The sequence below is a fragment of the Geotrypetes seraphini genome, chromosome 5 (assembly GCF_902459505.1).
Source record: "Geotrypetes seraphini chromosome 5, aGeoSer1.1, whole genome shotgun sequence".
In the NCBI taxonomy this organism is placed as follows: Eukaryota; Metazoa; Chordata; class Amphibia; order Gymnophiona; family Dermophiidae; genus Geotrypetes; species Geotrypetes seraphini.
Window position 1 is genome coordinate 52952844 of NC_047088.1, and position 22815 is coordinate 52975658.

Sequence of the window (22815 nt, forward strand, 5' to 3'; positions counted from 1 at the left end):
TGGGTCTCGCGAACCTAATTTGGAACGTGTCCCGCCTGCTCTCGCCCCATTGGTAGAAGGCGAAGCTTCTCCAAGCAAGGAGCCTCGCGGTTGGCCGGCGAGAATGCCACTAAACCGTTTGCCGATTTGGTTCCCTTGCCTGGTAGATGTCAAAGGCTGAAGCTGCTCCCTTTGCCACATTATAACTAGTAGGGGATCTACACACCAACCATGGCCACAGCTGCTTCTAATCCCTACAGCATTCTCAGTTCCAGCTCCTTAGTCCATGCTGACTCCGCGAGTATGCAGCAAGGGAGCCCCTTCCGAAATCCCCAAAAACTTCTCCAAAGTGATTACCTGCAGGGAATTCCTAGCAATGGGCATCCTCTCGGACACCACTGGGTGACCAGTTTAAGTGACGGCAATCCTTGGTCGTCGGCTGTCCCCGGCAGCCCTTTAGACCAGCAGGATGTGAAACCGGGAAGAGAAGACCTTCAACTTGGCGCCATCATTCATCACAGGTCGCCTCACGTTACCCACCATTCGCCCCACACAAATCATCCAAATGCATGGGGAGCCAGTCCGGCTCATAACTCATCGATAACCTCCAGTGGACAGCCTATTAACGTCTATTCACAACCTGGCTTCACAGTCAGTGGCATGTTAGACCATGGGGGTCTGACACCACCTCCACCTTCAGCCACCACGCAAAGCTTGCACCCGGTGCTGCGGGACACCCCAGATCATGGAGATATGGGAGGCCATCACTGTCAGGACCACTCTGACGAGGAAACGCCGACATCCGACGAATTGGAACAGTTTGCAAAGCAGTTCAAACAAAGGAGAATCAAGTTGGGATTCACTCAGGCAGATGTTGGCTTAGCACTGGGGACTCTGTATGGCAACGTTTTCTCTCAGACTACCATCTGCAGGTTCGAAGCCCTGCAGCTGAGTTTCAAGAACATGTGCAAACTGAAACCTCTGCTAAACAAGTGGTTGGAGGAGGCAGACTCGTCCACAGGTAGCCCCACCAGCATTGACAAGATAGCAGCCCAGGGCAGGAAGCGAAAGAAGAGGACCTCCATCGAGGTGAGTGTCAAAGGGGTCTTGGAGACTCATTTTCTTAAGTGTCCCAAACCTGCGGCCCAAGAGATCTCTTCTTTGGCAGACAGCCTGCAGCTGGAGAAAGAAGTGGTCCGTGTCTGGTTTTGTAACAGAAGACAAAAAGAGAAAAGAATGACTCCGCCAGGGGATCAGCAGCAGCACGAGGCTTACTCTCACAACGTGAAAACAGACTCGTCTTGCCACGATCTTTGACTATAGGCTGCGCTCGCAGTCGGGACTGCGGAAAAAAAAAACAAAAAACCACATACACACAAGGATTTTTTTTTTTTTTTTTTAAAGAGGATTTTAACTTATATTCTGGCGGAAACCACCAACAATGGTACAAAACAAAAACCGAAGACTAAGCAGGAGCTGAGCACTCCTCCCCCACTATCTGGCAATATTACTCTGCTGACAAATACACAGTGTTTACTATAAAGCAAGGTTTGTTTTTGATCTCCACTAGGAAGAAAATACAGATGCGTGCCTATGAATAACCATCCAGCGCCTTGGTTATATCAGCTGTATTTCAGGTGAATCTCTGTTTTACAATGGACTAGTTTTTTGCAATTTTTAAAGTTATTTGGCGTATTTAATGTCCGGGGTGTTTTACTACAACCTGTACACAATATTTGTGGATATAATTTGTATCTCTCTAATCGGTTCGGCTATCCATTTTTTTTTCCTCCATATATGTGTTACTTTAGTCCTAGAGGGAAATCGTTATTATTTCCATGAAAACAATGATATGTGTGAGTTCTTATGTGTATCTAACGCTGTGTGCACTCGAAAGCAGGAAATATATATATATTTTTCTTTTCAATCCAGGTTTCTTCATGCGTACAAAGGCAAAAATAATAGCTTACATGTATTGTGTTAATGTGTTACATTTTCTCCCACACTATGTTGGTGTCTCTGTTTTGCGCCACCAAAACGGTTATTTTCGAATAATCTATAAGCATTTCCGGCCACAATAGCAAAACCTATAGAGACAACCCGTGTAAAGACAAGAGAGTGGTTATTTTATTTTCTTCTGGGATTTTTTTTTTTCCCCCCTGGAAAATAAAATACTGTTTAAGTTTTAAAAATTATTAAGCAGGGATGCTCTGTAGTAAAACACCTTCAATTGCGTTTTTCCTTTGGAACCCATCTTGGACGTATTTTAGTTTCAATATTGGAAAAAAAAGCATTCTAATGAATTGACAGGTCCCTGAATTGATTAATGTTGATCATATGTTGGTCTCGTATTCAAGGGTTTCTGAACCTTTATCTTTATTCCAGAATATGGCAAATATTATAACCATTATGACATAGTGCACCTAAAGGGTTCTATTCCACTGACCGTGTGTGCGTGTGTGTGTGTGTGTGTGTGTGTGTGTGTATATGTGTATACACTACACATATATCTATCTCTGTCTAACCATGTGATAGATATAACTGTAGAAATACACACACACACACACACACAAACACACACACATCACTATACTGTAGATATACAACAGAAAACTACATAGTAATTCATGTATCGCTACACTTTCAGCAAAAGACTATATCACAGTATTATTCTGGTTATTAATGTATGTGCACATACCGAGTCTTCTATATTAATGCAAAACCTTATTTACCTACACGTGTGCGTGCGCGTGTGCATGTAGCTACCATCACACATGCAGCCGGTGTTACACACGAAACACACATATCGATTCAAACAATAGGACTCATGCAGGCACATTTTATTTTCGCTAAGATGGAGTAGCCCCTTTAAGCACTTGGCAGCACCACAGCTCAGTTCCAGGCCTCTTAAGCTCTGCTGCTTTGCCTCTATGGAACTGCTGCTGAGAGCCTCAAACCTGCATTCCGCATTCGCTTTCCAGTATCCGATTATTTTATTTCATTTGATATTTATATTTTTCAAGGTTATTTTCGGTTTTAGCGCTAAATCTCAACATTCAGAACCTAGATATTTCTGCCAACTTTATAATTGTACAGTTTTGTATATTAAACGTCTTTTGACGTTATTAATTTAAAGAAAGATCATTTAGTTTATTCATTTAGTAACCGATGTATGATAAACGCTATTTTCATTAAAGGTTGCTTTTTTCAACTATTTTATTCAAATTGCCTATTGCAGTTGCCAACGATTATTTATTTTCAATAAATTCTGCATTATGTTAAAAAAAAAGTTTGAAAAATCAAATGGGTGTTAAAAAAAAAGAAACAATTCTCTGTAATATTTGATTGTTAACCAGTTTTAGTTAAGGGGTTTATATTGATGCAATATTTTATTTGTAGTTAAAGAGCGCGGTTTAAATAAACATTTTTACAAAATGTTGCCTAATTGTGTGGTGTGTACCTGGACAATTTAAAATAAACTCTAGAACATTCCAGATAATACGAATAAGTCTCTTTCGGCTCATTCCATACATTTTTCATATTTTTTTTCTTTTAATACGGACTGGATTTTTGAATATTGACACTATTATTATGTTTAAAAAAGCCGAGAATTGCTACTGTTATTAACAATAGTCAAAACAATATTTTTAAATATCTTAGGCCAACCCATTTGAAATTCTCTTTTGCAATGGAAAACTACTTTTCATGGTTATGATCTGTATTTTCCAGACCATTTACAATTGTATAAGGTAATGGACGTTTGTATTTTTTTCTCCATTTTCATTATTTTGGGGATTTCAGCACGCCTGTGTTTAATATTTGGGACAATCAGAAGAGGGATTTCATCTAAGTCCTTTTGCTGGAGTTTAGAGATCCTGTTCTCCAAACCTTTACTCCCATTTATTTTATTGCCCATGGATTTTTTTTTTTGGGGGGGGAGGGGGAGCAGGAAATAGAATTCTAAGGTTTAAGCAACCCCTCCCCCACCAAAGGAAGACCTGTTTGTTTTAATAACTTGATTTAATGGAAATAGTAATACTTATTTTAGGACTGTTCATATTCGGAGAATTATAATATCACATTTATATATTTACATACATAGATATAGATATAGATATAAATAGATAGATAGATAGATGTATATATACAGTATATATTTATAATTTTTCTAATCATATTGCCCAAGCTTTTAAGAATCCAAAATGAAATCATCCTTGCATGCATGACTATATCTAAAATTGAATATTTTAAATACTTTATGGTTTTAGGTGGCTTGTTCTGTAGAGAAGTACTAAACCAGTACTTTGCATTTTTAAATTCCATATTTACTGTAGGAAATAATGCATCTTTAATCGTAAAGCTTGCTTCTAGCAGCATACTATTATATGCATAGTTGTGCAGTCAATACCTGCATAAATAAATACATTTAATAGGAAGGAAACATGCATGCATCCATTTCAGGATCCAAGCAGTAATCCTTCATCAATACTTAAAGGATCTGTGGTTCGTATAGTATTTGAGCTCATACCAAATGTATCAGTAGGATTTTAATTTTTCAGCTAAGTGTCTCCTATAACAGGGAACAATAGCTGTAGAAACCCAAAGGACCCTATTAGTCAATGCTTTTGTCCCGTGCTGTGCATAAAAAAAAAAAAGTCCATCCACATAGAGCTAGTCAGAGGTCAGCACACCTACAAGGATGAGCTTCCAAAAGAGTTTAAATTCCAAAGATGTTATTCTTACAGATGATAATAGGGAATATGATAAGCTTATGTTGCTATAACATAAATAGGTAAATTATGAATGAATCTTTTGTTTCAATTATCCCTCCCATCTTCTTTCATCTCTACACATTTATTATGGCAGCGATTCCCTCCCCCGTCGCACATATACAATGCACACTTACATACTTCACATACATACAAATTGATCTAAAGGGGGTGGGGAAGGAAAAGAGGAAGTAGAAGGGATGCAAACCAGATTTTCTAGCACACCACTGCTCCTTCTGGCCTACAACTAAAGCATGAATCTGTTTCACTGAGATCTTTAATAGTTTTGTCCCAGGTGAGCAGGAATTGGAATGCTCTAAAGGAACATGCACCAGTTAATCATACCTAATAGGTTGAGACAAAAAAACGCCCCATCTGTATCATCAGTTTACAGCACACTATGAGGGGGTGCTGAGAAGTTCTCAGCCCAACCAACCAACTTCCTAAATTCTGAGCATTATTTTGCCGCTGGGGCTGAAAAGAGAGTGTCATCTTATTTCGTGTAGTGCCAATTTGCAGAAACCAAATTCTACGTTTTGACATTGGCTCAGACCATTGATTGAACCCTATCTAGGTGGTTCTCTTCTTGGTTGGGCTGAAAACTTTACCGCACCCCCCTCCTAAAAATGCAAAGATACGTGGCATTTGGATAGTCAAGAGATATATGAGAGTGTTTTGAAAAGTTTGGTTAAAAAAAAAAAAAAAAGCAAGTTAAACAACGTAGTGTCCATCAAGGGCTATACATTTAGGGGTCCATTTACTAAGGTGCGCGTTAGCATTTAGCTCGCACTAAATCAGTTAGCACGCCTTAGTAAAATGACCCCTTAGTCCAGCAAGTTTCCAGTTTTTTTTCCTATGGTTGGAAAAATAGCTTAGGAAAAAAATGGGAAACTTTCTGGACTAAGTGTATAGCCCTCGATGGAGACTATGTTGCTTAACTTGCTTTTTTACCAAACTTTTCAAACCACCCTCATAAGATCTACCAGAAGTTACTCTGTTTTATGTCTCTAAAACATAGGGCTCCTTTTACTAAGCTGCGATAGCGGTTTTAGCGCGCGCTTAGCATGTGCAGAATTGCCACGCGCGCTAGATGGTAACGCCAGCATTGAGCTGGCGTTAGTTCTCGCCGCATAGTGCGGGTTTAGTGCGCACTAAAATTCTGTGCACGCTAAAAACGGTATCGCAGCTTAGTTAAAGGAGCCCATAGTAATTAAAATATTCTTCAGGAAAAAAAAGTAAACTGTTTTTCAAAATATGTCTGTTCACTGACTTCCCAAATCCCATGTTGTAACTGATGAATGCCTTCATTAAATCAAATGTGCACTGGTACATTATAATATGTTTTAATATCATTTTCTATTATTCTGCTATCCAATACTGTCTACAGGAAGATACTGACTTATAATACCTATCAAATTTAGCTGTGCTTTTAAAAAAATAACAACAGGATTTAGTTTCCTGAAATATGAAAGAAAAAATTCAGTATTCGTTTTTGACAAAAACACCAAACAAATGATATTTTGCATTTAGGAAGTTACTGATTGAATTCTTGTTAAGCTAAAAATGCTAGAACTGGAGCGATTAAATTTATAAGAATGTGACAAAGGGTTTCCTCCCATTTTCTTCCTATGGGATGTACTGTAATTCTTAGCACCGAAGGCCTCAAGGGAATCCGTGAGCAAACTGCATGGATTTTCATGTCATCAGAAGACAGCTGAACTAAGATGAATTTTCAGGCACCTTTCATTAGTATACAGTACTGTAAATCATTCTACTTAAATTAAAAAATATCCTACAGTTTTGAGCTAATCAACAAAGAGAAAGAAGCTCTAGGTTATGGTGAAAATCATGCAAAGCAGGAAGCACTGATGTTATTGCATAAGCATAATAACATATTTCTTTGTGTATGTATCCTTTCAGCTAGCAATGGAAAAGTACACATGACTAATTGTAGAGGCAAATGCACTGAAGGGGTTTTCTCATTTTCTGTCTGGGAAAAAACCTGCTTAGTACATCCAGGCCTGAGTCTGAGTACAATCCTATACTATAAGGTAGGATGCAAATAGAGTGCATTTTGAGCAAGCGTTATATTAGTTTCCACAAATTAAAGCCTTCACGATTCAGAAGGACCAGCGGGGAGTGCGAGTGCATTTTTGGGGGTGGACACAAAGATTTTTACAATCAGTTTGCCACCATGGGAATTGATCAGATCATTATGTTTTGGGAAGTAATGAACTTTCCTTATCTGATTAATAATTATATTTCCTGAAGATCATCAAGAGACTTGCAATTCAAAGGCAAGTAGAAATATTTCATACAGCAATGTGTCAGCAGGGGGGCAGGTGCAACCAGGGAATGAGCAAAGAAAGGAGTTGAAAAGTCACCTATGAAACAGCAACTGTTCATTGGACCATCATATCTAAAAAATGTGGTAGCTAGATTTATTGTAACTGCTTATACCTATTAAATGCTACATTTATGAAGTGCTTTTTTTGTTGTTATTCTGTAAGCAATTTGCATGTCCTGTTGTAATTTTAAAAGCTATTATATAGGGGGTAAATTTATAAAAAAAACACCTAATTTTAGGCACAAAGGCTCTGATTCTACTTATGCCATCTAAAATATCAGTGCCAACTAGTATGGTGCTAAGTGCAATTCTATAAAAGTTACATGTACTCTATAGAGCAGGAATGGGCAACTCCAGTCCTCGAGGGCCGTAATCCAGTCGGGTTTTTAGGATCTCCCCAATGAATATGCATTGAAAGCACTGCATGCAAATAGATCTCATCATGCATATTCATTGAGGAAATCCTGAAAACCCGACTGGATTCTGGCCCTCGAGGACCGGAGTTGCCCACCCCTGATATAAAGCCACGTATAGCACCGCCTGAGCGGCCTTAATCATTGCTAGGCATCCTAACTTTTAGGTGTGCCATATTTGTGCCAGGATTTTCTTGGCCTAAAGTTAGCCACCTAATTTAGGCACACAACAGCCCCTAATCCAAAAATAGGTGACTAACTCAAAAACAAACCCATGAGCCACTCCTAACCATGCCCCACTTCTAACTGCACACTTTGGACTACGAGGGGGGTGCTAAAAGGTTCTCAGCCCAACCAAGATGAGAATGTCTTGGTTATGGTTCAGTCAATGATCTGAAATAATGACAAAACAGAGAATTTTGTTTCTGCAAATTGGCCCTTAATGATATAAGATAATGCTTTTTTCAGCTACAGTGCAAAATAACGCTCAGAATTTTGGAAGTTGGTTGGTTAGCCTGAGAACTTTTCAGCCACCCATCACCCTCCCCCCAAAGGCACCTACTTTTTATAGAATCACATTTTTTGAGATAGGCGCCTACCTTTCAAGTAAGTCCAATTGACGGCAATTATGAGGTGTTAGGTGCCAATTACCTGCACTAATTAGACCTATCAATCAAATAAGGCGCCTACATCTAGGTGCACCTATATAAGCGCCTAACTTTAGGAAGACTTTATAGAATTTGGGGGGTAAAAACACAAATGATATTGTAATCATTTATATGCATAAGTAGCTATTTGCATGCATAAATGTTTATGTTTAATGGTATGTATGTTCCACTCTTTGCTACATCAGTGCGGTTTACAAAATTTAAGAAAAGGAAAAGAACACCAATATTAAAAGATCAGATTAAAAGAACAGTCTATACAAAACAAACAAAAAATCATCTAATGTTTGCTGCAGAATCCGTTAACCAAAGGTTAAGGATACAAAGGTGATGGTGAAAGCTAGAAGGATGCTAGGGTGTAGAGGGAGAGGTATGGCCAGTAGGAAAAAGGAGGTATCGATGCCCCTGTATAAGACTTTTGTGAGACCTCATTTAGAATATTGTGCACGATTCTAGAGGCAGCACCTTCAAAAAGATATAAAAAGGATGGAGTCTGTTCAGAGGAAGGCTAGTAAAATGGTGTGTGGTCTTCATCATAAGGTGTATGGGGACAGACTTAAAGATCTCAATATGTACTGTATACTTTGGAGGAAAGGCGGGAAAGGGGAGCTATGATAGAGACATTTAAATACCTACGTGGCATAAAAGTGCATGAGTCGAGTTTCTTTCATTTGAAAGAGAAGGCATAGAATGAAGTTAAGAGGTGGAAATACTTTTTTTTACAAAAAGGGTGGTAGATGCGTGGAACAGTCTCCAAGAAGAGGTGGTGGAGACAGAGACTGTGTCTGAATTCAAAAGGGCCTGGGATAGGCACGTGGGATTTCTCGGAGAGAGAAAGAGATAATGGTTATTGCGGATGGGCAGAGTAGATGGACCATTTGGCCTTTATCTGCCGTCATGTTTCTATGAGATCAAATATCCAATAAAACATAAAAATAAGAGAATTAAGAGAATTCCAGTCCAAAAATATAAATGGCCTCATACTTCATAAAAGGGTACACAATGGTGCATACTTCAGTGTTTGGGTGGAATATATACAGTAAAAGCAATCACATATATTGATTCTAAAATGCTATCATTTGTGCATGTATTTGCATAATGCAAGCACATTAATTTGCAGCACCTCTCAAATATCAATAATCTGGTATGATTAACATGAAGGTCACTCTAATATCCATATATTGCTAATCAACTTCAGTTCTTATCGCAAATGTATAAGCATGTAGATATAAGTTTCATATAACATGCACTTCAGATTGGAAAGGTGTATATTCTCTTACCCCTCCTAACTCTCTTCACAGTAAATAATACATTTATAGATCCTCAGAAGTACCAACTAGTACTCATACAAATTGATTGTCTCAGGCTTTATGTACTACTTCCTCACCGGATCTTCCATACTTTGCTATTAAATTTATAAATACTTTTTTCCACCTTAGTGTATAAATAGTTTAAATACTTAGCTTAAAACTTGTGGTCATGCTTTCAGGGATTTATACTGCCAACATGTTAATTTTTGAATTAACTATTCAGTGATCAGTTACAGCGGCGTTAAACTTTAGAAAGGGATATGGTGCCTTGATAAAACTCCTTCGGGTGAAACAGGAGAAATCCCTGAAAGCATGACCACAAGTTTTAAGCTAAGTATTTAAACTATTTATACACTAAGGTGGAAAAAAGTATTTATAAATTTAATAGCAAAGTATGGAAGATCTGGTGAGGAAGTACACTTCTCCCTCCATATTCGCGGTTTCAGAAGTCACGGTTTCGATTATTCACGGTTTTTAGCTTGCTGGCTCCTCCCCCCAAATTACATCAGCTTGCATAAAGAAATCGCTGATTCCAAGTATTTACAGAGAAAATCACTGATTCCCAGCACTTTGTTCACCATGTTTTGCATCTCCTTTAGAAACAGGCCAGGTCTCCCACCATGTTATTCACGGTTTCGCCATATTCACAATGGTTTCTAATAGAAAACAGCAAATAACATATACAAAAGTTATTCGCGGTTTTTCAGTATTTGCGGTTCTGTTAATCCCCTACCACAGCGAATATGGAGGGAGAAGTATAGTACATAAAGCCTGACACAATGAATTTGTATGAGTGGTGGTGGTACTTCTGAGGATCTATAAATGTTGTATTATTTACTGTGAAGAGAGTTAGGAGGGGTAATCTGAAGTTGGGCTATACTCTCACAGAAAATTTAACTTGAACTGTTGTGCTGTTTGGTCAATTGATCATATAACATACAGGCATAGGATTCATATGGATCAATGCCGCCACCATTTTATATTGAGCATAAGAATAGCGAGCATTGGCATTGAGCGATGACATCTTGGCCCTGAAGAAGAAATTGAAACGTGTGTCGGAAGGCGTGGTGAATATGGCTTTCTTCTTCTTTGAACTCAGATAAGTTCCTTTGACCATTTTCAAAAAATATACAGAAAAAAAATATAACAAAATATAAGGAAATTTGGATCAATGAAGAATTGTGCTGTATGGAGCTATTAACTCTGACAATTATCTGATGATCCATATGAATCCTATGCCTGCGTGTTATATGAAACTTATATCTGCATGCTTATACATTTGTGATAAGAACTGAAGTTGATTAACAATATATGGATATTGGAGTGATCATGTTTGGCTATGTTTACTAGCACTATAATGTTTTTATAAAATTAAGTAAATTATAAAGATAAATAGGCACCTGCTTTTCTTTCCAAAATAGACTTAAATAGGTGTTTTTTGGGTGCCTTAAACTAGGCGCCTGAATATAAAAGTACACTTAGGGCAGGATCAAGCCAAAGACAAACTAGGCACATGCCTAGTACCCAAATATCTAAGAGGGACCCTCTCAGATATGCTGATTCCCAAGTTAGATTAATTGATTGATTTCCACAATTTCTAGACTACACTGTTCAAAGCTCTCGGCGGTTTTGCGATCTTACATTCATAATAATAAAATTACAAACATATAATAATAAAACACTCATAATCATAAAATAAAAGTCACCTTATATCATGCAGAATACAGTACAGCAACAAATGAGCGCAGGACAATTGCTCCCCATGAATCACGCCCCCGTCAAATACGGGCACTGACAAGTGCGTGCAGGGCAATGGTGCCCCGTCAGTTGTGCTAGTGTTAGGGTAAGGTTTCGATGAGGATTAAATCCTCATCTAAACCTTACCCTAACACTCAATACCAAGTGAATATTTTAAATGTAGTGGGGGGGGTTCTCCCCCCACCTCCCTGAAAAAAAGAGGGTTACTTTGTAACCCTCAAAAAGACAAAATAGTACCTGCTGTATGGAGTTCAATTGACAGGACGGGCCGTGATTGTCCTGCACGCATTTGTCAGGCCACAGCAGGGGTTCCCGTCACCCACCCGGGTTCCCCCCACCCCACCCTCAAAAAAGAGGGTTACTTTGTAACCCTCAAAAAGACAAAATAGAATCCGCTGTATGGAGCACAATTAACGGGGCACCCTTGTCCTGCTCACACTTGTCGGTACGCACATTTGACGGGGCGCGATTTCCTGCACGCATTTGTCAGGCCACAGCAGAACACATCAGACTTACCACCAATTAATAATAATAATAATAATAATAACTTTATTCTTATATACCGCCAACAATCTTGCGCCTCAACATCTTGAAAAAGAAAAGCTTTCAGCAATTTCTAAAATCTCAAATAGTCTTTCATAGTGCATAGTGTTAAGAGAAGTGAATTCCATAATTTAACCCTTGCCACATAGAACATCATAGATCTATACTCCTCAAGACATATATGACCTAAAGGGAGCACATCCAGCATCAAGAACGTGGGGTATAATAAATCCTCAGAGTAGTGGCCGGTGTCAAATTTACATCATTGTTTATAGCTTTAAAAATAAGAATTAATACCTTAAACTGTATGTGTCATTTAACTGGCAGCCAATGCAATTTACTTAAAATTGCTGAAATTTGCCCTAATATGTCAGTTATTGACAGAAAGATGTGGTGGTGGGGAGCATTCAAGACTACATTTAAGATTTTGTTGCCCAGAAGCAGGACGCAAAAGAGTGGAGGTGGCAGAGGTTAGAATATCGCAGGAGAACCCTTTTGAAGTGCACACACCTTTTTAGCCTGGCTATTTGACCCCTTCAAAATTTGGTGCCCTAGGCAGTTGCCTAGGTTGCCCAAGCCTAAATCCAGGTGAGACACCACCACCGCCTACAATTGTCTGAGTCTTTTTTCTACTTCCTGTATATTGTCCTCCAGCGTACAGGAAGAGTTGGCACATGGCCCTTCTTACCTGCTGTTTCCTTCTCTGCTGGTTTTCCTCTGCAATCAGAGCCATATGCGGCACCGTTTGTGAGAGTTTAAAAAATGTATCTATACTGCTATTTTGGGCCCAGTGTACCTGTTTGTTTAAGGGTCATTAATAAGGTTTATCCTGTCCTGATCATATTTTATTTCAGTTTCACTCATCTTTCAATATTTGATTGCCTCAATACATCAAAAATAATATTTTTCCAAAGTACAAACTGCATTTTCTCTCTGCCCATTATTTTCCATTTACTTTAGACAAGTTTTACAGTTTATACATTTGCTTATGTTTTTATCCCACAGAAGACAGATTTAACATTCTGCTTGTTAGTTGCTTATTAGCAATCACTGCTTAGTGTTATGTTTACACCACAGTATTTCATGGCTCAGAAAATTGGAACAACAGTACAGTAATGGAAAAAAATGGTGTCCTTCAAAGTATGACTTTTCTGAAGAAGAGAATAAGTCAATTAGTAGTAAAGGAAGACAAACTTGGACAAATGAGAGTGTTTTCTACTAATGCATTCAGAAAATAGAATTAGTTAGGTTTAGCTGCTACAAAATGGAAGATTGCCCATTTCAACCAATAAATGGGACATAGCAATACACGAGGGGGTGCTGAGAAGTTCTCAGCCCAACTGAGAAGAGAATGACGTGGATACGGTTCAATCAATGACCTGAAACAATGGCAAAAGATAGAATTTAGTTTCTGCAAATTGGCACAATAAAATAAGACACAATACAGTATACCGCAATTTTCTGCAAGGAATCTGTGTGGTTTATAATAAGATTTAGATCAAGTTTTGGAAGTTACATGGTTAGATAATGCTCTTTTCAGCTACAATGGGAAAATAATGCTCGGAATTTAGGAAGTTGATTGATTGGGCTGAGAACTTTTCAGCACCCCCCTTGTACAGAAATTAATACCAGCTGGAGAAAGTGACTAAGTAGAATCAATGAAAGAATAACAGGTCTGTGGAGTAACTGGGAGCAGTGACTTCAAGCCAGTCGAATACAGCGAGGAGACATGGAGCAATGGCAGCTGATCCCCAGATTAGTGAAGGCAGGAAAAAAAAAAAATAGTAAGAAATAAACTATCATTTCAAATGATTTCAAGTACGAGCAATTTTTTTTTTTTTTTTTTTCATTTCCACCATCAAATCAATATGCCAAATTAGAGGTGTTGAGAACCCCCTCCATTCCGTTTTTGCAGGCCTATTTGCATTAACGGATTAGGGTCTTTTACAAACAATAACTAGTGATCTACTCTGTGGTGCTGCAGCGCGGCCCAATTGAAATTCCACCAGCAGGTGATGGAAACAAAGCCTGAGATGCAAAGAACTGAAGTAATTATTGCAGTAAAACTAAAAACATAATTGCATGGCGTGTCATAGAAGAATATTATAACACGGACATGACAACAACCAAAAAGTTGGTCATGCATCTCGGAATTAAGATGTGGTTTTGTACAAAATCACTATATCCAACTGTATCCGATAAAAAAATTGGTGGTGTTTGGTAATGCTCTTTATCTGGAATGTTCTTTCAGTGCATTTCTACTCCATTTGGAATATCCTTTTAAAAGCACGCTGCTTGCATTCTTCCAGGACTCCGAGTTCCAAAGTCAGTTCTGTTCTATTGGGTTTGTACTTTAACATACTAATATTAGAGAAGAAAAATAATCAGCATGGCTTAATTATACTTCACTATGGGCTCTTTTTACTAAGGTGCGCTAGCGTTTTTAGCGCATGCAGGAAATTACCGCACACTACACTGCGCACTACGCTTTTAGAACTAACGCCAGCTCAATGCTGGTGTTAAGGTCTAGCGCACGTGACAATGTAGCACGCGCTTTTTCGCACGTTAAAGCCCTAACGTTGCTTAGTATAAGGAGCCTTATTGCCAGGCAAGCATTCAAATTAAACCAGACATGTTGTTTAGATACTTGGAACATCTAATAACTATTTGATATTGTAGTATCCTGAGCTCCAGAGTTCATCCGCCAAAGACAGATTTCATAATAAATCACTTTGCTACTATCTCAGACTCAGTACATAAGAAAAGTAATAAAAGCTGCCAAAGTTTAGGTCTCAAGATGCCAGGAATATTTAGACACAAAAATGTACCATATTTTCACTCATATGCCGCGCACCCGTGTAAAACGCGCACATGGGTATACCGCACGGGGAACACAAATTTATGTAATAAAATGTTAATTTAGCATGCACACGCGTATACCACGCATGCTAAAACCTCCTCCCGCCTACTCCGAACCGGCATCCTCCCCCCCGCTCGCGTCACCCCCCCCTCCCCCTCTGATCCGAGATAATCTGATCCGGCATTCCCCCTGCGAACCAGCATCCTCCCCCCCCCCCGCTCGCGTCACCCCCCCTCCCCCGCGATCCTACATCCCCCTCAGCACCTCAAATACAACTTTTACCCAATTGGGCACCGGCACCAGCACCAATGCACAGCATGTGCCAGTGCCAGTGCCCGAAGATCCTCCCTCGTTGGTTTCGGCTGGGCTGGGCTGGGCCGGGCAGTGCGAGAGAGATCCTCCTTCTTCCTCTGCCGGGCTGGACTAGGCTTTGAGCATTTGCGCATGCTCAAAGCCTTCTGGTCTCGCTCTCTCCATATTTCAGCCAAATCTTTTGAAGGAGAAAGCCCTAGATATGAGGGGGGTGCTGTAAAGTTCTCAACCCAGCCAAGAAGAGAATGGCATGGCTATGGTTCAATCAATGATCTGAAACAATGTCAAAGCATAGAATTTTGTTCCTGCAAATTGGCACTTAACGAAATAGCACTCTTTTCAGCTATAGTGGCTGAAAACCTTTCAGCACTCCTTTGTACAAGCAAACAGATGAATGGAAAGACAGACATGGCAATAGATGTTTGTAATGAGTCCCATAGTGTTTCAAATAACATTTTTGATCATTTTGAGATGAAATCTGGTAATTTAATCCTATAAACTGTGCTTTTCGGTTGTGCACTGAAGCAGCAAAATATATGTCTACAAATAAAAGTCAAAGTTTTGTGGAATGAAGCTTGCTCATCACCATATTTGCCTGTCTGCTTGTCCTTCCATCAATACATATGTATCTGGAGTCTTCTCCAGGAACAGATCTAGCTGAAACTTGGTAGAAGGGTCTTTTCAAGTGCCAATATTTCTTCCAAATTTCAAATAAATCCAGCAAGAAGTTGAGTCCTTGATATGCTGGGAGTTCAAGATTGCTTTAGATTTGCCAGGAATGGATGAAACAGAGTAAAAAATACAAGGAGATCAATATTTTGTGTGACCGCTAGTGCATAGGAAGGGGGTGCTGAAAAGTTCTCATCCCAACCAGTTTCCTAAATCTGATGTTATATGATTGATTTATATCCCATCCTCCCAGAAGAGCTCAGAATGGGTTACAAGTTAACATACATAATAAAACATAACCAGGTTTACATAATAAAGCATAGCAGGGTTTACATTTTGTCACTGTAGCTGAAAAGAGTGTTATTTTACTTTTGCAAAGTGCCAATTTGCAGACTCTAACAAAATAAACTACAATAACACTCTTTTCAGCTACAGTGGCAAAATAACATCAGATTTACGAAGTTCGTTGGGCTGCAAATTTTTCAGCATCCCCTCATAAAGTGATATGGTTACTTTATCTATATAGCTTTGTGCAGATTTTTGGCTATGGTATACTGTACATTCAAGCTTGAGCACTGAAAATAAACTTAAACTTTTGCATTTAAAGCTATTCATGCTAGTTCTGCATTCAGGTTGGAATGCATAAATTCTTTAACTGCATTGATGCCATGTTCTAAGCACCAATTCTATAAATAATACCTGTGCGTCAAGATGCCATTATAGAATGCCAGCATAAATCAGCATCTGTGTGGCCACTTTTAGACATGCCTATATAAACCGGGACTGCAGCTGGTGTTAGCACCAAAAACACTCTTTCACCAGAACAATGTGTTGGGTGCAAACTTCACTACAACATCTGCCCACAAATCACAGCATGCACAGGCTGGTTCAGACTCAAAAAGGAGGGAAAAGGGAGGTTTCTGAGGCATTTTCCTGCTTTTGGAGTTTGAACCAGTCTGTGCATGCTATGATTTGTGGGCAGATGTTATAGTGAAGTTTGCATCCAGCACGTTGCTCTGGTGAAAGAGTGTTTTGTTTTGTTTTTTTAATATTTATCACTTGGTTTTTACTAACCTGTGTTTTGGGCTATAAATGTTAGCACCTACATGTGGTCCATATGCTTAACTGGGAGTCCCAGTCATACCCTTCTCATGCTCTGCCATGTATATACACCTTGCATTTATTCACTAAGGCAGATGCACATGCATTTTATAGAATACCGCTGGACACTCTGCTAGAATTTATGCAGATTAGTGCTAGTATTCTATAAACTCACATGCATAATCAGCGCATATATTTAAATACCGTATTATACAGTAAATTTTGCCCCATTGAAAACACAGGGCCCAGTATTCAGAAAATGCCATGCCTCTAAATTTATGCTCCCGTTAATCTTCTAAATGTGTGCCCTATTTACAGCCAAACTTAGGTACATAACTTTTTAGCTGAAAATTCATCTTAATTTAGGAGCTTTCAATATATGCTCCTAAATTTAGGCCTGCCATCCATTTGCCTCTTTGGCTTGTCCGCAGGCTTACCAGGGGTTCCATTTCTTTAAAAAATCATTTTGGCCCTCTTTTACTAAGCTGTGGTAGAGGTTTCTACAGCGGTCCGGGACGCTAAATGCTCTGACGCTCATAGGAATTCTATAAGCGTCAGAGCATTTAGCACCCTGGGCCATGGTAGAAACCTCTACTGCAGCTTAGCAAAAGGGGGGGGGAAGGGCATTTTTTTTTTTTAGCATGAGGGGCTTATTTGGGGTCAGAGAGTGACATGTTCGCCTAAATTAGTGTGTGGTCATTAATAGGAAAATGGAAATTGTGGCCATTTTGAAGCCATGCTAAAAAGTGGCCTTAGTGCTTGGGTAACACATGCACTAAAAATAACGTAGGCCACTTTTTAGCACAGCTTTGTAAAAGGGCCCCTTACATTGCCCACAACCACTGCTGACTGAATATGTGCTTTTGAGTAAGTGGAGCAAGAAGCCCCCTTCCCTGGATTAAAAGTGTATACTCAGTGGCATAGAAAGGGGGGGATCGAGGGAGGCGGTCCGCCCTGGGCGCTATGTTGGTGGGAGTGCTGTACCCCCTCCTCCTCTCCATCCCCCGCCTCTTCCCAGTCTTCCCTCCATGTGCGCGACCCCCTTCCCTTCCCCCCATACCCCTACTTGAAGTTGCTGTTCATGGTGATCAACAACGTGCTCTTTGCGCCCCCATTAGCTCTCCCGCTAACGTTACTTCTGGCTGCCGCTCATAGGAAGTGACGTCAGAGGGAGGGCCAACGGGGTCACAAGGAGCGTGTCATTGAGCGCCGCGAGCAACAACTTCAACTAGAGGTGTAAGGGAAAGGGGGCATGTGCAACAGGTGGGATCGGGGAAGGAGCGAGGGGGGGCACTAACCCTCACTACGCCACTGTGTTTACTTATCTAGAACGTTTACTGCTAGTTTTGTTCTGATGATGAAGGGATAAGGACGGTGCATGAAAGCTTATCAGTATTTGCACGTTGGTGTTAAGAATGTTAATCATGTTTGCTGCAAATTTAAAGAGTTCTTGACCGAAAGTTGTCATTTTCAACCTAGCCCCCCTTTTATAAAACTGTAGCGTGGATTCAACGCCGGCCGTGGCGGTAACAGCCCCGACGCTCATAGGAATTCTATGAGCATCGGAGCTCTTGGCGCAGCAGGTGGTGCTGAAAAACACGTTACAGTTTTGTAAAAAGGGGTGGGGCTTAATGTATATCTCAGGCCCCCTTTTATCAAGCTGAGTTAGGTTTTTTTTTATCATCAGTTGCTGTAGTAAAATCTCCAACATTCGTAGTGAGGAAAGGTGTGGCTCACTGGCAGAGATGTTGCCTCTGCAGTCAGATGCTATCAGATCAAATCCCAGTGCTGCTCCTTCTGACCCTGGGCAAGTCACCTAAAGGAAAATTCTATAAGAAGCACCCAAAAGTTAGGTGCTGATATAGGCACCTTTCATCGTGATTCAAGTAAAATTGGGCGCTGTTTAGGGAATCGCACTGAGCGGCACCTATTTTGGAGGCGCCCAATAAATAGGCCAGCTCTAGGCACAACTAAAAGTTAGGCGGCCGTGCGAGCGCTTAAGCACGCTTAAGAGCGGCGGTTCTGTAACAAGATGCCTAACACGAAGCCACGCCCACGCCTGACATGCATTGCGCCTATTTTTTCAAAGGCCGCCTAAATTTTTAGAGGCGCCTTGTTACAGAATCACTCTTTCTTGATAGGCGCCCTAAGTTTCAATTATTGCTGATTAAAAAGCTTAAATGAGCTTGTTATTCAATTTAGATAGGCACCTATCTAGTTGGGCGCCTCCAAAATTGGTGCCTAACATTAGGTGCCGGTTACAGAATTTGGGCCCTAATCCTCCACCACCCTCCACTTTGAATGTCAGCCTTGAAATGCAAAGCCACAAAAAGGCAATGTACAAGTCCCCATTCCCTTCCCTTCATAAGAATTCTATGAGTGTTAGAGCTTTTACCACCGCAGCTAGCGTTAAAAAACCTTAACACAGCTCGATAAAAAGGGGGGGGGGGCCCTTTCGGGGAGGGCCCTTACGGATGTACCCAGATTTAAATATTGTGTCCAGTACTGGTCTCCGCACCTCAAGAAGGACATGGCAGTACTTGAGGGGGTCCAGAGAAGAGCGACTAAACTGATAAAAGGTATGGAAAACTTTTCATACGCTGACAGGTTGGAAATACTGGGGCTGTTCTCCCTGGAAAAGCGGAGACTTAGAGGAGACATGATAGAAATCTTCAAAATCCTGAAGGGCATAGAGAAGGTGGACAGGGACAGATTCTTCAGACTGTGGGGAACCACAAGTACTAGGGGTCACTCGGAGAAATTGAAAGGGGACAGGTTTAAAACAAACTAGGAAGTTCTTTTTTACCCAGAGGGTGGTGGACACATGGAACGCGCTTCCAGAGGTTGTGATAGGCCAGAGCACAGTACAGGGGTTCAAGGAAGGTTTAGATAGGTTCCTGAAGGATAAGGGGATTGAGGGGTACAGATAGAAGCAGAGGTAGGTTATAGAAATGGTCAGGAACCACTTCACAGGTCACAGACCTGATGGGCCACCGCGGGAGCGGACCGCTGAGCGCGATGGACCTCTGGTCTGACCCAGTGGAGGCAACTTCTTATGTTCTTAAATCAAGGCAAAACATGGGGAAAAATGTTTCATCAAATGTATAACAACAGATTGCCTTCTATGTGCTCCAAGTTTATTGATAGTGAAAAGAGGTAAATTTGGTTGCAAAGGAAGTTTGCAAAGTAAGAGGATTGCATACAAAATTTTCTGTTTGAAACAATTTTGTAAGGTGCCCTGTTAAGAACATAAGACTTGCCGCTGCTGGGTCAGGCCAATGGTCCATTGTGCCCAGCAGTTTGCTCAAGCAGCGGCCATTAGGTCAAAGACTAATGCCCTTACTGGGTCTAGCCTTACCTGCGTACGTTCTGATTCAGCAGGAACTTGTCTAACTTTGTTTTGAATCCCTGGAGGGTGTTTTCCCCTATAACATGCATTTGACATAGCTCTTTAGTGTCTCAGCAGCTTTGGGCGAAGTACGAGGGGGTGTTGAAAAGTTCTCAACCCAACCAACCAACTTCCTAAATTCTGAGCGTTATTTTGCCACTGTAGCTGAAAAGAGTGTTATTATATTTTGTTAAGTGCCAATTTGCATAAACAAAATTCTATGTTTTTTTTGACATTGTTGCAAATCATTGATTGAACCAGGCTCCCTCAGAAATCACTTCCAGGTCAGGGAGCCAGGAAGTGACATCAGAGTGAAAGCCAATACCAGCGCAAGCACAAAGCCAGAGAGGCTGCTCACACGCTGGTGAAGATGTAAAGAGGTACACAGTTGAAAAGCGAGAGCATGAGTGTGGCATGGGGATGCAAAAGGAGTGAGGGGGGAGAGGAGGGCACGAGGGGGGTGCCTTGGCGCCTCCTACTCTCGCTACACCACTGCAGGGGTGAATACTTTGGTGGTGAGCTTCAGAGTAATGCAATTTTGTGGCGTGTTGTTTCTAGCCCCTATTTTATACATGAATCCTGCAATCTTATACCTTTGCAATGGTTGGACATGGTGTTTCTTTAAAAGGATATTTCTAAGGGCAATAATGTGCCTATTTCAGAAACAGCTCTTGTGTTTTAGATCTATACAAATTATCACTTAAACAACGAAGCTCTTATTATGCAAAGTTGGGGTATAAATATCTAAAACTGAAAAACCCTGAAATGGCAAGGGGATGTCAGCGGATCCTGTTCTAAGATACTAGCGAAACTGGAGACGTCCCTACCTGGATGCCTCAGTTCCAATTGTGACTATGACTAGAGGCAATGCATTTGTTATTCTTGAAATGTCCGCTCAAGTATATGTTTGAGCCATTGCGTACGCTTTTTAAATTTGTTTGAATAGATGAGACAGAAGAGTCTTTTATATCGTCACAGTTTCCCCTCGACCGTGAAGAAAAGTTTCACTTGAAACATGCATGTCGGGAGAGGTGGTGTAAAGCTATAAAGCTAAGGGCTCCTTTTACTAAGGTGCGCTAGCGTTTTTAGTGCACGCTGCAGATTAGCGCACGCTAAACCCGCGCTGAGCATAAAAACTAATGCCAGCTCAATGCAGCGTGCGTTAAAACCACTAGCGCAGCTTAGTAAAAGGAGCCCCGAGTGGCACTCTAGTATTTTAGATTAAATATCAAAAGTGAGAATATTAGATGAATTATAAAATGAATTAATAAAATTCAATAACATTTGGTGCCCGGCTGCATTCTGAAGGTCCGTACAAAAATATAAAAAATCAGTTATATCTATCTGTAGCTCAGTTGAAAAATGGATCTGAGCTGCAGTGCTATGATTAATTAGCAGACATTGTTGTGTGTGTCAATTCCAATTCGAACATCCTATCTAAAATGCCACTCTAAATGGCCCTTTTACTAAAGCATAGCATGGGCTAATAGCTATTACGGTGCACAAAATGCCATATGATCTATAGCAGGGGTCTCAAAGTCCCTCCTTGAGGGCCGCAATCCAGTCGGGTTTTCGGAATTTCCCCAATGAATATGCATGAGATCTATGTGCATGCTCTGCTTTCAATGCATATTCATTGGGGAAATCCTGAAAACCCGACTGGATTGCGGCCCTCAAGGAGGGACTTTGAGATCCCTGATCTATAGGTATTTAGGACCAGATTCTATAAACGGCATCTAAAGTTAGGCACTTCTTAGGCACCTAACTTACCCTCCCCCCCCTTTAAAAAAAACAACAAAAGAAGTTTTTAGTGCCATGCTCGGCACTGTTCTGACGCTTATAGGAACTCTATGACGATCGGAGCAGTACAGAACATTCCGCGTGCCGGCCGGTGCTAAAAACCTCTTGCGGAGCTTTGTAAAATGGTGAGGGAGGTTAATTGGCAAAATACCTTTAATGTTCCCAATAACTGGGAAAAAATTAATTAGGCAATAGGCACCTATTCAGTTCTATAACAGATAGGTGCCTATCGCCTGGCGCATAGCGGCACCTGACGCCTAAGTGGGCATTTCTATGGGTGGAGCATGACTTAGGCACTACTAAGCATGATTCTCCAAAAACTTAGGCCCCCCTGAAATGTAGGCCTTTAAAACCCTTGCCTAAGTTTTTACCTAGGCGCTGTTAGCTGTGGTTCTGTAAACGGTGCCTAAGTGTGATTGAAACGCAGCCAGCACCATTTTTCTAGGTGCTGGATGATTTAGACATCATTTATAGAATCAGTCCGGCAGTGTACACTGATTCTGGGCCTCTCTTACATAGCCATGGTAGCAGGTTTGCTGCAGCAAATGCACCGAAGCCCACAGGAATTGAACGGGTTTCAGTGCATTTGCTGTGGCAGACTCGTTATGAGCGTCAGAGCATTTAGTGCTCCAGGCCATGGTAGAAACCGCTATCGCAACTTAGTAAAAGAGGCCTAAGAGATGTAGCCAAATATTCTGATAGCAATGCTGAATATGTAGTTCATTATTTTGGAAAATACTAATAATTTGGAAAAGCTCAAACTGTTACAGCAACAAAAAGCACTTCGAAAATCTATTTATATAGCCAAAAAAAGTGATTTAACCAACAGACTTAGGCCCTGTTTTATCAAGCCATGGTAGAGCATTTTAATGCTGGCCAGCGAGGTAAATGCTCTAATGCT

General features: G+C 40.5%; 1 protein-coding gene across 2 annotated transcripts in view; it reads left to right on the forward strand.

Moving 5' to 3' along the window:
• The first annotated feature begins 210 nt into the window (after window positions 1-210).
• POU3F4 (POU class 3 homeobox 4) overlaps window positions 211-22815 on the forward strand; it is a 31588-nt gene continuing 8983 nt past the window's right edge. For both annotated transcript variants that reach the window (XM_033945980.1, XM_033945981.1), the window contains exon 1: window positions 211-1616. In XM_033945980.1, the coding sequence (XP_033801871.1) occupies window positions 211-1296 (1086 nt within the window). In that variant the 3' untranslated portion in view covers window positions 1297-1616. The remainder of the gene's footprint in view (window positions 1617-22815) is intronic.